This window comes from Diabrotica virgifera, chromosome 5, assembly GCF_917563875.1.
Source record: "Diabrotica virgifera virgifera chromosome 5, PGI_DIABVI_V3a".
In the NCBI taxonomy this organism is placed as follows: domain Eukaryota; kingdom Metazoa; phylum Arthropoda; class Insecta; order Coleoptera; family Chrysomelidae; genus Diabrotica; species Diabrotica virgifera.
Genome location: NC_065447.1, coordinates 120,158,143 through 120,174,907, shown reverse-complemented (window position 1 = coordinate 120,174,907; position 16,765 = coordinate 120,158,143). Strand labels below are relative to the sequence as shown.

The following is a 16,765-nucleotide window of genomic DNA, read 5'->3' as shown; positions in this document are numbered from 1 at the left end:
ATCAAACCTTCTTTGTCTCGTGCCGCTGCTCGTTCCACTTCAATCTTCATCAATCCCCATATGTTTTCAATGGGGCTAAGATCTGGAGATGCTGCTGGCCACAGAATTGTTGCCAATTCGTGTTCTATAAGCAGAAGTATGGCATCTTGCATTATCTTGCTGAAAACGCCACCCCTCTGGATATAAAACATGAGCCGTTTCAAGAACAAAACCATTTAGGAGGTCACAATATTTCGCACTATCAACAGTACCATTAACTATACAGAGAGGTGTAGCACCACGCTGAGATATTGCACCCCAAACAATTATTTTAGTGGGAAATTTGGAAATTTGAACGGTAACATTGTCTCTTGATAGGACTTTTAGATGATTGGAAACAACTTTCATCAGATATAAAGCCATTATTAAAATTATCTTCTCGAAAACGTTGACAAAAATCTATTCTTCGTTGCTTTTGCAGAGGTGTCGTTTTAGGGATTTTTTTGGATTCCTTGATATGTAGCCTTCCTTTTTCAGTGACATGCGGACAGTTTCGGGGCACACTTTTATTCTTCGTTGATTTTCAAATCTGTTCGCTAATTTTCGAAACCCTAGGCGCGGATTTTGTCGTCCTAAAGCTACTAAAGCATTTAAATTGTTTCCGCGAATCTTACGCGGTCTACCCGAAACTGGTCTATGTCTCATATCTATGCCATTTTTTATCCTCTTTATTGTCTCATACACTGCACTTTTTCCGAGTTCAGTCAATTGCGCTAATTTTTTAACGTTTCGGACACCCTTTCCATACAAATATTCCACCACTTTTCTTTTTTCTACTTGCGACATTATTTCACAAATCTTAAGTCTGTTTACAAACAACAATATTTGACAGATGATGTTGTCATGCGATTTTGTCCATAACCTACTTGATGCATTACTTTTGTCTTAAAATGTTACAAAAAGGAAATCTATTAAAATTAGGAAAAATACAAAATTCCGGATACTTTCTAGACGGACTATAGAAGAGACACCATGACAAAAAAAGAAGAGGAGGACTTGAGACTGTTGGAGAGTAAAATGATGAGAGCTATACTGGAACCTGCTAGATTGTCTGAAACAGAATACAGGATTAGGACTAACAACGAAATAAATCAAGAGCTGAAAGATAGAGATATAATTAAAAAAATTAAACAGCACAGAGTTAGATGGTTGGGACATATATGGAGAGCAGTTAAAGCAACAACTATCCACTCAATTTTCCACTCAGTAGAAATAAACAAACCACAACACGTTAAATGCTACTAGGAGCACCCCCGAATCATAATTTACAATATACAGGGTGTCCCGAAAAGATTGGTCATAAATTATACCACAGATTCTGGAGTCAAAAATAGGTCGATTGAATCTCACTTACTTATATACAATAGTCCACACAAAAAAAGTTACAGCCCTTTGAAGTTACAAAATGAAAATCGATTTTTTTTCATATATCGAGAACTCTTAGAGATTTTTTATTGAAAATGGACATGTGGCATTCTTATGACAGCAACATCTTAAATAAAAATTAAAGTGAAATTTGTGCACCCCATAAAAATTTTATGGGGGTCTTGTTCCCTTAAACCCCCCCAAACTTTTGTGTACGTTCCAAATAAATTATTATTGTGGCACCATTAATGAAACACAATGTTTTTAAAACTTTTTTGCCTCCTAGTACTTTTTCAATAAGCCACTGTTTATTGAGATATTTTGAATATTTGTCGAATCCACCACATATTTGTATATGGTTAATTACGATTATAGAGACCTGTTAATAATCTGAAAATTTATTTATAATTTACATTTTAGGTATATTTTGAAAAAGAAGCCACACCTCGATAAAAAGTGACTTAACAAAAAAAGACTAAGGGTCAAAAAAATTTTTAAAACACTGTGTTTAACTAATGGTACCAAAATAATGGTTTAATTGGAACGTACACAAACATTTGGGGGGCTTAAAGGATCAAAACCCCCATAAAATTTTTATGTAAATATATTAAAAAATAAGCCGCATCTCGATAAAAACTGGCTTATCAAAAAAATATTAAGAGGCAAAAAAGTTCTAAAAACGTTGTGATTAACTAATGGTACCACAATAATGAATTAATTGGAACGTACAAAAAAGTTTGGGGGGGTTTAAGGGAACAAAACCCCTATAAAATTTTTATGGGGTGGACCAATTTCACTATAATTTTGTTTTAAGATTTTTTTGCTATGAGAATGATACATGTCCATTTTAAATAAAAAATCTCTAGTAGTTTTCGATATATTGAAAAAAATCGATTTTCATTTTGTAACTTCAAAGGGCTGTAACTTTTTTTATGAGCACATTTGTACTAAGTTAAGTTAGGTTCAATCGAACTATTTTTGGTCGCAGAATATGTGGTATAATTTATGACCATTCTTTTCGGGACACCCTGTATAAACTTTGGAAATCATGATTTGGGATTTACAATGTAAATATATTGTAAATTATGATTCGGGAGTGCTCCTAGTATATAGCATTTAACGTGTCTTGGCTTGGTTTGTTTATTTCTACTGCATCTTGATTACAGGAAGTAAAGGAAGATTTATATAGGACACGAATTAGAGACTGGCAAAGAAAGACAGGGGATAGAAAGAAATAAACAAGTATAGTCAATAGTATCGAGTAGCAGACTGGGACTGATCCCCCCAAAAAAGATGAATCTAGATAGATTTTTAGCGTCTCAACCCCACCTGGGGTATTTAGCCATTTTATTATTATTACAGTCCGTCTAATAATAATATAATACTTACCGTTGCACGTCATTATCTAAGTCAGAGATCTAAGTTGACATTGTTGTCCAATTACAAAAAATGCTTGAATTTATTTTAAATCAAATATATCATATAATTTTTGCGGAAGTGGATTATACAACAAAACAAATTAATATTGAATGTAAATAAATAAAAACTTTAGAAATAGAAAACAAGAATTAAGTTATAATCTTGCGTTAAAATAAATAATAAAAACAGTAAATATAATAAAACAAATAGGTACTTATAGTAAAGAATAAAAACAAATATGAAGTGTCATCACCGCAACTGTCAAACAAATGTTACCAATTTATAAAAAAATATCACCTTCGTTCGATTACAGTTACAGTGTGTTCCGAAAAATGTGCTTCATAAAAACGCTTTATAATTCATTTATACAAATTAAATGAAATATAACTATTATTGTGTATTTCTTTAAGTTAACATTAGTAGAAATCTTCAAATATTATTTCTACGCGTATATAATAAAATATGTCTAGTTGCTATAATTCCCCATCTCTAATTGAATTGGTAAGACGTGTTTATGAGTGCTCGTAACTTTTATCAAGTTTTGTGATTATTACGGCTATAATTAAAAAGCTTTTAAAGCGCCAAAGAAACCATAAACTGACAAAGTGAAATTGTGCAGAAAGTGAGTCAAGAAAACAAGCAGAATAATTTGTAAGTACAATATCTTATATTTACATTTATTGAATAGAACAAAAATATCGCTTGCAAATTAAAGAACTATAAAAACCAGAAACTAATTAGTTCTGATAAGGTGACTTGATTTTGAGCCATCGAGGCGGGCTCGCCACTTTTTCGCAAACCAAACTGTTACAAAATAACGATTGGACTATTAAGTAACGGGAGTGAATATAAGTAAGTGAAAATAATCTGTATGTGTACAATTTCTTATATTTATTGGGAAAGAACAAAAATATCGTATGCAAATTAACGAACTATAAATAACAGTAACTATTTAGGTTTGATAAGGTGAAGAGCCTCCGCGCTTTTGAGGCGGGCTCGGCACTTTTTCGCAAACCGAACAGTGACAAAACACCGATTGGACTATTAAGTAACGGGAGTGAGTAATACATGCACGCTGCGCCACAAAAAATGGCTTCGAATTTGTTAACACCGGTAAAAATAATGGATAGATACAAAGTGGATTCGGACGACGACACATCAGAAGACCATAGAAAGAGGAACAGAGAAGAAGAGGAAGAATTGTTCCAAAAAAGTAAAAAAGTGTCTAGATCGCCTAACAAAACCCGTAACGAAGATAATAAGCTCGATCAAATTATTAAAATGATGCATGACTTAACCACAGAAACAAAAAATTTAACAACGGAAGTAAAAGAGATAAAGAATGAACAGAGAAAGTACTGGGAGGAATTAAACGACCTGAAAACAGAATTGGAGAAAGTTAAACAAGAAAACCAAACTAAACACAAGGAGAAGGAAGAAATGAAAAAAGAACTAAACTATATGAAAATACGTGTACAAAGACTAGAAAAGGAAAGAAAAGTAAATAATGTTGTAATACAAGGCTTGCCAATAGATACAATCGATAGAAATGCACTGAAACAAACTGTAGGAAACTTCATGGAAAAAGAAATGAATATCAATGTTCAAATCGAAGAAGTTATCAAACTGGGAGAAAAAACATGTTTGGTCAAACTACAGAACAAGTTTGAAAAAGAAAAGATCATGCAAAATAAAGCTAAACTAAAACACATAAAAGGCAATAAAGTATATATAAATAATGACATAACAAAAGAAGAACTACAAACACAGAAAAAAATAAGACAAGTCGCAAATGAAGAAATTAATAAGGGTAAAAGTGTTACAATAAAATATAATAAATTAATAATAGATGGAAAAACACACAAATGGAATCAATACAGCAACCAGCTAGAAGAAGACCAGGGAAATCCAAAAAACTAACAGAAGATGAAAATACACAAACAAAAGCACAAATCACGACAGACAAGGCACAGAAAAAGGAATTGAGTAAGGACGAAAATAGAAATAGAGCAAAAACGAAAGATAAACATGAAATAGACATAAGAGAGAACATATTTATAGGTGCATGGAATGTAAGAACCCTACACGAAACCGGCAAATTGGAGCAGGTAAGCCAAGAGATTGATAAGTACAAATTAGACATTGTCGGACTAAGCGAAACAAGATGGAATGGTAGTGGATCAACCCGAGTAGGTGACCAACAGCTAATGATATATTCTGGGAATACGGATGTAAATGACAAACACGAAAAGGGAGTGGCAATACTGCTAGCCCAAAAGGGGAGAAAGGCTCTAGTAGAGTGGGAACCAGTGTCAGAAAGGATTATTTGGGCGAGACTGAAGGCAAGATATTATAACATAATAGTAATAAATGTATATGCTCCCACAAATAAAAACGACGAAAATGAGAAGGAAGAATTTTACGAGCAACTACAAACAACGTTTAATAAGATTAATAATAAATATAGAAGAGATATAAAAATAGTAATCGGAGACTTTAATGCAAAAATAGGAAATGATAATAAAGGACATGAACATGTGATGGGAAAGGAGGGAATCGGAGAGAGAAACGACAATGGAAATCGATTAATCGAATTTTGTGAGCAAAATGAACTTTTAATAGGCGGAAGCATCTTTAAACATAAGCGGATACATAAGGAAACATGGAAATCACCGGGAGGGAGATACAAGAATCAAATAGACCACATAATAATTGAATATAAATGGAGAAGCTGGCTGCAAGATGTCAGGAGCTTAAGAGGTGCTGATGTGGGATCAGACCACATGCTACTCAAAGCGAGACTAAAAATGAAATTAGCCAGAGATAAAAACCAAAAAATCAGCAGAAGGAACAAGTACAACGTTGATGCCCTAAAACAAGAATGTATAAGAAATAAATTTAGTGAGAAACTGGCAATTAACCGAACAGTATCACAACAAACTGGAGAGTCAGTCGAAGAAACATGGAAATATTTTAAAGAAGTGATGATGAATACAGCAAAAGAAACAATCGGATTAAAAAGAAGACAAAATAAAAAATGGATTACCAAAGACACTCTACTACTGATAGAAGAAAGAAAAAAGATCAAAGAAGAAATTCTACAAAAGGAAGGATCGGAAGAAGAGAGGGCACTTGAAAGGAAATACAAGGCAAAAAACGCAGAAGTAAAAAAACAAGCCAGAAAAGATAAAAGAAACTATATAAATGAGATGCTAAATATATCAGAAGAAGCAGCGAAAGAAAACGACTTACGAACACAATATACAATCATACGAAACTTAACAGGAAAAGCACAACGAAATATACGAGAAGTAAAGGATAAACAAGGAAATAGAATAAAAAATGAGAAAGAAATAATACAAAGATGGAAGGAATACTTCGAAGAGATATATGCTAAGCATGAAATAACTCAAATCATAGAAGATGAAGTAGAATCACCAGAGCTAGAAGTGAATATTGGAGAAATTACAATGGAAGAAATTGGAAACACTCTAAAACTACTAAAAAATGGCAAAGCCGCAGGAATCGACAATATACCCATTGACATAATAAAAGCAGACACCGAGCAGTCAGTAGAGATGCTACATACACTTTTGAATAAAATATGGACGGACGAAGAATTGCCAAAGGAGTGGAAAGAGGGATTGATTATAAAAATACCCAAAAAAGGAGACCTGAGCAAATGCAACAATTGGCGTGCAATAACACTACTAAGTGCCACATCCAAAGTGCTGACCAAAATCATTTTGGAAAGATTGAAGCCGGAACTAGATAAAAAACTGAGAAACAACCAAGCAGGCTTCCGTTCCAACCATTCCACTATTGATCACATTTGCACCCTTAGAATTATCTTGGAACAAACAAATGAATGGAATAAAGATATAGATGTGAGTTTTATCGACTTCGAAAAGGCCTTTGACCGTGTAAATAGGGCACAGATGTGGAAAATCCTTAGATTATATGGGATACCACAAAAAATCATAAACTTTATTAAACTCTTCTACGAAGGATACAAAGCCAAACTAGAACATTCAGGTGAAGTAACAGAAGAGATATCCATAGAAAGTGGAGTCAAACAGGGTTGTGTACTATCCCCTACCCTATTTCTTATTATGATAGATTGGGTAATGAGGAAAGTAATCGACGATCGAACAGGCATCAGGTGGAACCTTTTCAAACAGCTAGAAGATCTCGAATTTGCAGATGACATCTGCCTTATAACTGAACACCGAAATCATATGCAAGCAAAAATTGACAAATTGGCACAGTACTCCGACACGATCGGACTTCGAATAAACACAGAAAAAACTAAACTTCTAAAAAATAATAACCATCCAAATAATAAAATAATGATAAACGGTAAAGAAGTAGAAGAGGTAGACAAGTTCACATATCTGGGATCTGTCATGGAAAGGAGCGGGGGGTGTAAAAAGGATATACAGACGAGAATAACAAAGGCGCAACACGCATTCAACGCTTTAAATAAAATTTGGCAAACAAACGAAATATCGGAAACAACAAAAATTAAAATCTTTAACAGTTGCATTAAAAGTATACTGCTCTATGGAGCAGAAACATGGAAACAGGACGAAAATACAACTAAAAAACTACAAACATTTGTAAACAAATCTCTAAGAAAAATCCTAAAAATATACTGGCCAAATAAAATAACTAATACAGAACTATGGGAAAGGACAAAGCAAACTAACGTATCTACTACAGTCAAGGAAAAAAAATGGAAATGGATCGGCCACACTTTAAGGAAAGACCAAAGCAGCATAGCAAGACAAGCACTTGAATACCAACCAGAGGGAAAAAGAAAGAGGGGCAGACCAGACAACAGCTGGAAAAGAACAACAACGAGAGAACACGAAAAAATTGGACTAAGATGGGGCGAAGTCAAAAAGAGAGCAAAAGATAGAAGAGAGTGGAGGGAATTAGTTCACAATTTATCCAGAGAATAAAAACAAAAGAAGATGCGCTGTCCCGGCCAGACAGCAATCTTACACTTTTGGCCAAGAAACGCATAAGCGCCCAATACTCCACAAGGAGGGATGGAACGAGAGAGATATGTACCATGCATTTGTGTTTTTTACAGTCCGTCTAATATACTTACCGTTGCACGTCATTATCTACGTCAGAGATCAAAGTTAACATAGTTGCCGAAGTATAAAAAAATCCTGAATAAATTTTAAATCAAATAGATCATATAATTATTGCAAACGTGAATTATACAACAAAAAAAATTAATATTTAATGTAAATAAATAAAAACTTTAGAAATAGAGAACAAGAATTAAGTTAAAATCTTACGTTAAAGTAAATAATAAAAACAGTAAATATAATTAAACACATACAGTCGGAAAATGAAAGAATACCCATGAACGATCACATCAATCACTTATTTTGTATTTGCTGTCTTTTTCTATAAATAACAAAAGTTTGTTATAGAAAAAGACAGCAAATACAAAATAAGTGATTGATGTGATCGTTCATGGATATTTTTTCATTTTTCCGACTGTACTTATAGTAAAGAATAGGGCTTTTCATTCACAGTCATTTGTTTCGAGCTTCTGTCATGTGTCACATAATATTAATATATCTACGTCATACGTTATTGGTAATACCAATTATACAAACCAAAGACGTATGGCGTAGATATATTAATATTATGTGACACATGACAGAAGCTCGAAACAAATGACAATCGATGAAAAGCCCTATAAAAACAAATATGAAGTGTCATCACCGCAACTGTCAAATAATGTTACTAATGTATGCTAAAATGACACCTTCGTTCGATTACACTTACAGTGTGTTCCGAACAAATGTGCTTCATAAAAAGCTTTATAATCCATTTATACAAATTAAATGAAACATATTGTGTTTTTTTAAGTTACCATCAATAGAAATCTTCAGATATTATTTCTACGCGTATATAATAAAATATGTCTAGTGGCTGTAATTCCAGCGTACACGGCAAAATTATTCTAAAAAAGATCACACCTACCGCCTAAATATTTCGTGTTGGTATCATGTGACGTCACGGTCTATGACGCGGATGACGTGCAACAGTAAGTATATTAGACGAAGTATATATAAATTAAAGGTTTGAGGTACATACATACTTACAGGAAGGGATTGGCAAATGATCAATCATAATGAAGAATAACAAGAGTAAAACTTATATTGATATTAAAAATAATAATAAATTTGGTTTGAATGTTTGAATAAATTATTATATTGACATATCTAATATTTGTATCCAACACTTTCTTATTATTAAGTAGGTATAGGTATTGCTTAATTTATTATTATAATTATTCTATAAGTAGGTATCTGAAACGATTTTATATTACTACTAACTGTGGTTAATCAGTGTTTATGTTAATTACATAAATAAAACTATATTAAACTAGTTACAAAATATTTAACTCGTATTCTACAATAACTAGATCACTGTGACTGAAAAAACGGATACAGTAATTATAAATGTTAATAGTTATGCATAATTATTAAATAACCTATAATAAACCGCAAATTGTTGTTGCATTATTTAAATGAATATTATGACTTACAAAATATGTTTTTAACTAATTATAATAATAATCTTTAAGCCAAGGTTAGAATACATGTTTTATAGTAGTTATAACTAAACATTTAGAAAAGTACCTACTTGAGCTATTAGCGTTGATTGATAAATATAGGGGAACATGCGAAACCCTGTGCATTATTTTGTTTACTTTAAAATCTGCACGTATAGTGGCGCGCCTAGCGTAAACTTGTTGAAGCTAGCCAAGAACAAGCACTTATTTTACGTGGTCCGTATTCAAAATTTTAACGCAGCAGTCGCTATCATATTTAGCGAGTCTTTTAGTATTTTTGAACAATGCTAAGACAGTTTGAAATAAATAAAGGAATGCTACAACAGGTGCCTGTTGTTTCCTATAAACCGAGAGAATGAACGTCGCTCTACTCTGCCGCATGTGCCATGAATCATTTTTACTATCGCATAGTTCAAATTGCACAAATACACATTATTCACACACTCTTAAATATTATATTAGATAAACTTTTATTGTTGAAATGTTTGTCTGATGAAAATCGGTCCGGGTTAGCCGGACTTCCGGGTTATCGGGGGCCGACTTATCGGGGTTCCACTGTAATAACTTTTTTGTAAAAACTAATAGTTTTTGAGTAATTTATGAAAAATCGGTTAAAAACATGCATTTTTCTCACGAAAATTTAAAATTTTGATGTCAAAAAGTTCTGATTTATTTTTATTACTTTATATAACAAATTTTGCTTATAATTTTATCCCTCTATCGAACTATGGGGTTATTTTTAATAAAATAATTTTCACCCCCGAGAAGGGTTGGCATCCACCCCCAGAGGAAAAGCGCAAGTTGGCACCATGGCACCTTTGTTCCTTGAGATATCCTCTAACCGCTCACCAATTTTTATGCAAATCGATGCAGGTTCAACGAAATCGTAGGTAGAAGCTCATATCCACCTTCAGTTACTGCACTATATTGACTCATCAGCAAAGAGATAAGCTTAACAGTTATCTACGATAGATACAACTGAAAGTATTCTTTTGTTTTGTTTAATTTTTCAACTTTATGATGCATTGTTAACATTGAAAGTCTGACATGTCTTCTACTTCTCGACGCACAGTGATTATGGGAGCCTAGAAATAATAAGAGTGAAGCATTTAGTTTAAGACTGTTTCTTCTAAGTGCGGCACTGAATATTATGACTTTGTGCACTATTATATTGTTTACAGTAGCCGTAGTGGATCTACTTCCAGCCATCTCCAAGCCACATATTGATATTGAGTAAGAAGGCACGATTCCGACATCGACGGCAGACGGCAACTGCAGGACGGCAGTTGCAGTTGTCGCCTGGACGACGTCATTACTTTGCACTATTAATTTGTATATTTCTTAGTAACTGACGTTCTGTTGAACAGCAGTTGCTAATAAATATACAAATTAATAGTGCAAAGTAATGACGTCGTTATGGTGACAATTTTAACTGCCGCTTGCAGTTCCCGTCTGCCGTCGATGTCGGAATTGTGCCTTTAAGTAAAACGAACACCTCTATTGAATACAGCTTTCCGAAAATATAAAGAAAAAAGGCAAAAACTTAGATCATTGAAAACATTATAATCACGAAATTTTTGGCATAACCTCATTCTTGAGACGCCCAAGAATAAATATCAAAATTAAAATATTAACCCACAAAAACCCGCACCAATTGACCAAAAATGTTACTTGTTAGTTCAAAATGATAAGAATATATTTACTCCAGGGAAATAAGCAAGAAATAGACCATGTTCGGGACACCGAAATATCCAGGTATTAGCTAAGTTATTAGGTTACTAGCTGACTACGTTTTTAGTTATTGTAGACCTATGGGAAGAAAACCTACCTGTTTCCTGCCTAGAGTTGGCGTCCGTTTTTAATAATTAACAATTTAGTGCAAAAACGCTATTTTTTCGATATTTTGCACTCCATTAAAAAGCTAAAGAGTTGACATAAAATTACAAAATTTAAACAAATTTAAAAAGGTAATTTTTTGCAAAATAAGTGAAACTCGGTATTTGTTAATAACTTTTAATAAAACCAACATAGAACTTTAGTGTTTCACCCAAAGTTGGGTATTGGGGTACTTAACAAACCCTCAAAATTTGAGACCGATCCATTACCGTTCCAATTAGTAACCATTTGAACTACATTTTTGAAAATTCGTAAAGGGTCTTGTGAAGGTACAATGTTTGTGCAAATTTTTAACCAAAAATACAAGTCCCATTCTTTAAAATGGCATCAATGAGATTCCTTAATTATTATAAAAAAATTAGCTGTGAATTAAAAAAACACGTGGCTTACTTTGGCCAAAATGAACCTAGGCTAAATTTTCTTATTTGAAAATTCATGTTAAAGTACTAGGTTTTTGAACGTACAAAAAGATTTTTCTACGGACAAAAGGATTTATCTACAATAACTAAAAAAGTAGTCAGCTCCCTGGATATTTCAGTGTCCTGAGAAAATCCTTATTTTTATGGACTAATTCGGGCGTTTCAAGATTTGCTTAATATCTTTGAAAACATAAGCGCAACAAACTTGGAAACATATTTCATATACAGTAGAGCGTCGATAATCCGAACCCTGGTAATCCGAACGTTTGCTAATCCGAAGGCAAAAAGAAATTTTTTTTTCTCTGATTCTGGCTTTGGTTTAGAACTAGAACCTTTAGCCACGTAATTGTATAACTTATCACTAAGTCAAGGGAGTAATGTGTAGTGTGTGTGTGTTGAGTAAGTGTCTTGTTACTTTGCAAAGTCGACGTCATTGTCTTTGCACAAAAAGAAATTATAAAATTAAAAAATATGATCGCGGACCGAATTTTTGGATTTAATATGACAATATGGACAAAATAAGACCGCGGATTTTTGTTTTTAGTCTAAGAGCTAGTGAACCCTCCGACTAACGGTCGTCCTGTAAGGCTAGAAATTTTTCTAGTGATAATTTATACCAGGTGAATCGAAAAGTGCAAATTTAGGGGGTAAAATAAACATTCTCCTGTAAGGTTTAAATTTAAGTATGTGTTTGAGTAAGTCATTTAGAAGAAATGTGTACAATGACAGGCGATTCTGAAGAGCATAAGACCTTGCCAGGCGAGGGGAAAGATTAGAGGTTTTTCCTAAAATTATTTTTTTTGCATCGAACAAATTTTTTTAGGTTTTTTGAATCATTCAAAACAGAAGAGGCCTTTAGTGATTTTTCTCTTAAGTTAATAGCTTTTGTTATATAAGCGATTGAAAATTTTGAAAATTGCGAAATTGGCCATTTTTAACTCTAAATCGGACATTTATCAAAAAATTTCAAAGTTGCCAAGGTAGGTAGATATTCTTTAAACATTTATTGATAAAATCCCAAAGAGTTTTTTCCATTACAATATCGGAAACGCCTTTGTTTTTTAATTGCTAATCAAGCGGGCGCGACACTGTAGTATAAGTGAGGACGTTTGAGTTGGCATAAATTCATTATCTCGAGAATGGGCAAATTTCATGAGAAATCCTCATACAGGTCGATTTTTATTTTTAAATTAGGACTTTTTAGCCTATATATAATACTAGTGACGTCATCCATCTGAGCGTGATGACGTAATCGATGATTTTTTTAAATAAGAGTAGCACTGTATATATATATATATATATATATATATATATATATATATATATATATATATATATATATATATATAATATATAATATGTTAAACAAAGTACCACTTGGTTTTATTCAGCTGTATACCCAATAAACCTCAACCACATTTATACTAAACCTAAACGTAAATAGAAAACGCATTTCTAGATTTAGAAGTATTGTTCTAAATTCCCAAAATTGCAATTCTGAAATCTTTCAATAGTACAAAGCATTATAGTTTATCGTCGGCCCATAAAGTTATGAGATGATATGAGATGAGATGGTATGAGATGACTATATGAGATGCCTATTTAGAATTTTACATTATTAAATTTAAACACACACGTAAAATAATATAACAATAACAGATTTTTACATAATATCAGACGACAAGATGGGGCCCCTGAACGATGGGGGCCCCCTTGCAAGCTTCATGCTGCGGGATCCTCTGTTACACCCCTGAATAAATGGTTAAGTCTCATATCTCATTCACCTAATCACTTAGTAGTTACAAAATGAGACCAATAAGACGTTTCTATTCTATCTTAATTTTATGTAAAGTTTTAGCATTCCATTATATAAAATCGACTTATGACATGTTGCCAAAACTTGTAAGTCGTCTCCTGAAAACTATGCAAAATTGACTTAACCACTTATTCGCTGGAGTATTTCAGAATTTCAGAAGGCAAAGGTACATTAAATGTTTTTGAATCTAAACGCTTACCAAACACACTATTTTTAAAAATACCCCCATCACTTTGGGAAACATATGCATCAATATCTACCAAAGTAAACAGATACCTAGCATCACAACCTGCCATCAGTACAATACTAAATGTTTTCTTATAGTTGAAGAAAAGAGAGCCAGTTTTTGGTGGAGCTTGTATGTTAACATGTTTCCCATCTAAGGCTCCTATGCAATTGGGAAAATTCCATACTTCGAAAAAGCTCTTGGCAATATTCTTCCAGTCTTGTTGAGACGAAGGTCCTTTAGATAGTTTGGAGAAAGTTCCTCCCATATTACCTTACATGTTTCGTGAATAATTTTGTGAACTGTTGTTAAGCCCATTTGGTAATGCCATGCCAAACTTTGCATGCTTCCTCCTTGTGATAGGTATCTAAAAAAATATTGTGATGGTATCTGCCGAGGAAAGTTTTTTGTTTGAATAATTTTGAGATATTTATCTAACAGATACATTACTTACTGCAATGTTAGGGCAGCCCTTTCTTCTTCAGATATGCCGTCTTTTATTTTTCTCTTGGAAAATTTTCTTTTCACTAGACTTAACAATTCATTGAATGAAAACTGAAACAGTCATTCTGGTATATTTGAAAAATTGTTCTTCATCTGCTCTCTTCATATTTAAAAAATAATTATAAGCATTTTTCATTTTTCTATTTCGGTTTATGGGTCTTGTTTTGTAGCGTCTTTGTCGCCTGGGTCTGGTTATAGTCCTACGTCGAGCATTTTCCAAAACCGCTGCAAACAATAGCAATCCCACAGCACCAAGGAGGATACCTTCGTGTAGTTCGCAATCCATTATTCACAAACCGGATAAATATTATAATAGATAGTTAAAACAACGGTATAGTTAAAATAAACGAAATAAACAAACACTGTTTGATTTTGATTTCTATAATTTATAGGGTTATGTTGTGTTTAATAAATGTTGATAAAAAATTCCTCATTCAAGGTCACCAACTCAAGTTACTGTTACTACTCATGCGCAAAAATTCCGCTACGTCGATCTATAAATTGCCAAAATATTTTCTTACGTTTCCACTCCGTTTCTTCCGTCTACGTTGCGTCTACGTCTACGCTACGTCAAACTATAAATCCAACGAGGAAACAGTAGCGATCAACAGGTAGCGAAAACGCGTTCCAAGATTGCGGCTGTAATTTTGAATATTTTTTCGAGATATTTGGCACACGTATTCGTAATATAATAAATAATGGCGGTACAGAGCCCAATTTGAAAAATATAATAATATGTGGAAATTACTCTGTAATTAAATACAATATTAAAAAAACGAGCCTGTACCGCCATTAAGAAGAACAAAAAAATACACTTTCTTCAAATAAACTTTTTTATTCGATGCCTAGATTTTGTGTCATTTTGGAACTACTAAAATTTTTTATTTCATTAGTAGTTCCAAAATGACACAAAATCTAGGCATCGGATAAAAAAGTTTATTTGAAGAAAGTGTATTTTTTTGTTCTTCTTAATGGCGGTACAGGCTCGCTTTTTTAATATTATGTTTAATTACAGAGTAATTTCCACATATTAATATATTTTTCAAATTGGGCTCTGTACCGCCATTCTCTATTATATTACGAATACGTGTGCCAAATATCTCGAAAAAATATTCAAAATTATAGCCGCAATCTTGGAACGCGTTTTGGCTACCTGTTGATCGCTACTGTATCACCTTAACAGATAATAATATAGAAATATCTGCAAAATAATTACATATATTTTGTATATCTACTTATAATTTCTATATTTAGAGAGATTATTATTTAACATTCTTTTTTAAATCGCTTTTAGATTTTTAGTGAAAAGTTAACATAAAAATATTAACTCTTTTTGCAGGTATTAGCAATCCATCAACAGCAAAAAGCGGAAACGATTTGCCTCTTTCTAGGCTAGTTAGTTTGGTTCTATATCCTGATGTTCCGAAAGAAGATCCAATATGGACTTTGAACGCTATGCAATACGGTCAAATTATTACTCATGACATGAGTATGATTCTGGGAAGTACACAAGCACGTAAGTTAATAAAGACTAAGTTTAGCCAAATACCTACCTGAATATCGCCATAAAAGAGACAAATATCATAAACCCATTAAAAGTTTCAAAGGAAAGTGCCTCAAGAACTTTGTTAACTCACAGTAGTACAAGTACCAGCAATTTACATGTTTATAGATGTGATGTAATTAGACTCCGTCAGAAATATATTTTTGAGAATTTTGCCCTTTGACCTTTTGACAATATGTATTTATGTCCTAAAGGAATTATATACCAAGCTATATGACTCTATGTCCTTTGGTAAGCGGAGTTATTTGTAACTTTCGTGACTATGTACCTGCTGACCCCAAATTCAGTAGAAGTCTTCCTTGGACCAAAAGAATCGGCATGGACAAACATGTATACGTATAGAATATACAATTTTAAGAAGACCGTTTTGGTTCCTTAATAAAATTATATGTCCTTTACAAAGTCCTTTATCAGTTGTGAGGTGTGAGGTAGATACTGCTATGTTTCAAACATAGGTATTGAGAATTATTACATGCAATTCTAGACACATTTGACAGATGTCAAATATGTCTACAAGCGATTGCTCTGGAAAGTGTAAAGTGTTGTCAGAAATATATGACTTTACAAGTTTACAATGTATTAGGAACAGTATGGTAACAATGTAATATACAGTATGGTGCAAATGAAAGTAACAAATTCAGTACCTATTTCGTAAATCGGCGACTTTAAGAAAAAGTTTCGAAACAGGTCGATTTTTATTCTTAAATTATGATATTTTCGCATTATGTCATAATAGTAACGTCATCCATCTGGGCGTGATGACCTAATCGATGATTTTTTTAATGAGAATAGGGATCGTGTACTAGCTCATTTGAAAGGTTATCCAATTCTCTATTCAGCAATATAAACATTTATATAATTATTTATACAGGGTGTCCAAGAAAAAATTTTTAAATTAAATTATAAAAAAAGA

General features: G+C 32.8%; 1 protein-coding gene across 1 annotated transcript in view; it reads left to right on the top strand.

Annotated features, from left to right (window-relative positions):
- LOC126884317 (peroxidase-like) overlaps positions 1–16,765 on the top strand; it is a 276,223-nt gene that overhangs the window by 174,100 nt on the left and 85,358 nt on the right. The window contains exon 4 of the mRNA XM_050650256.1: positions 15,628–15,804. Within this exon, the coding sequence (XP_050506213.1) occupies positions 15,628–15,804 (177 nt within the window). The remainder of the gene's footprint in view (positions 1–15,627; positions 15,805–16,765) is intronic.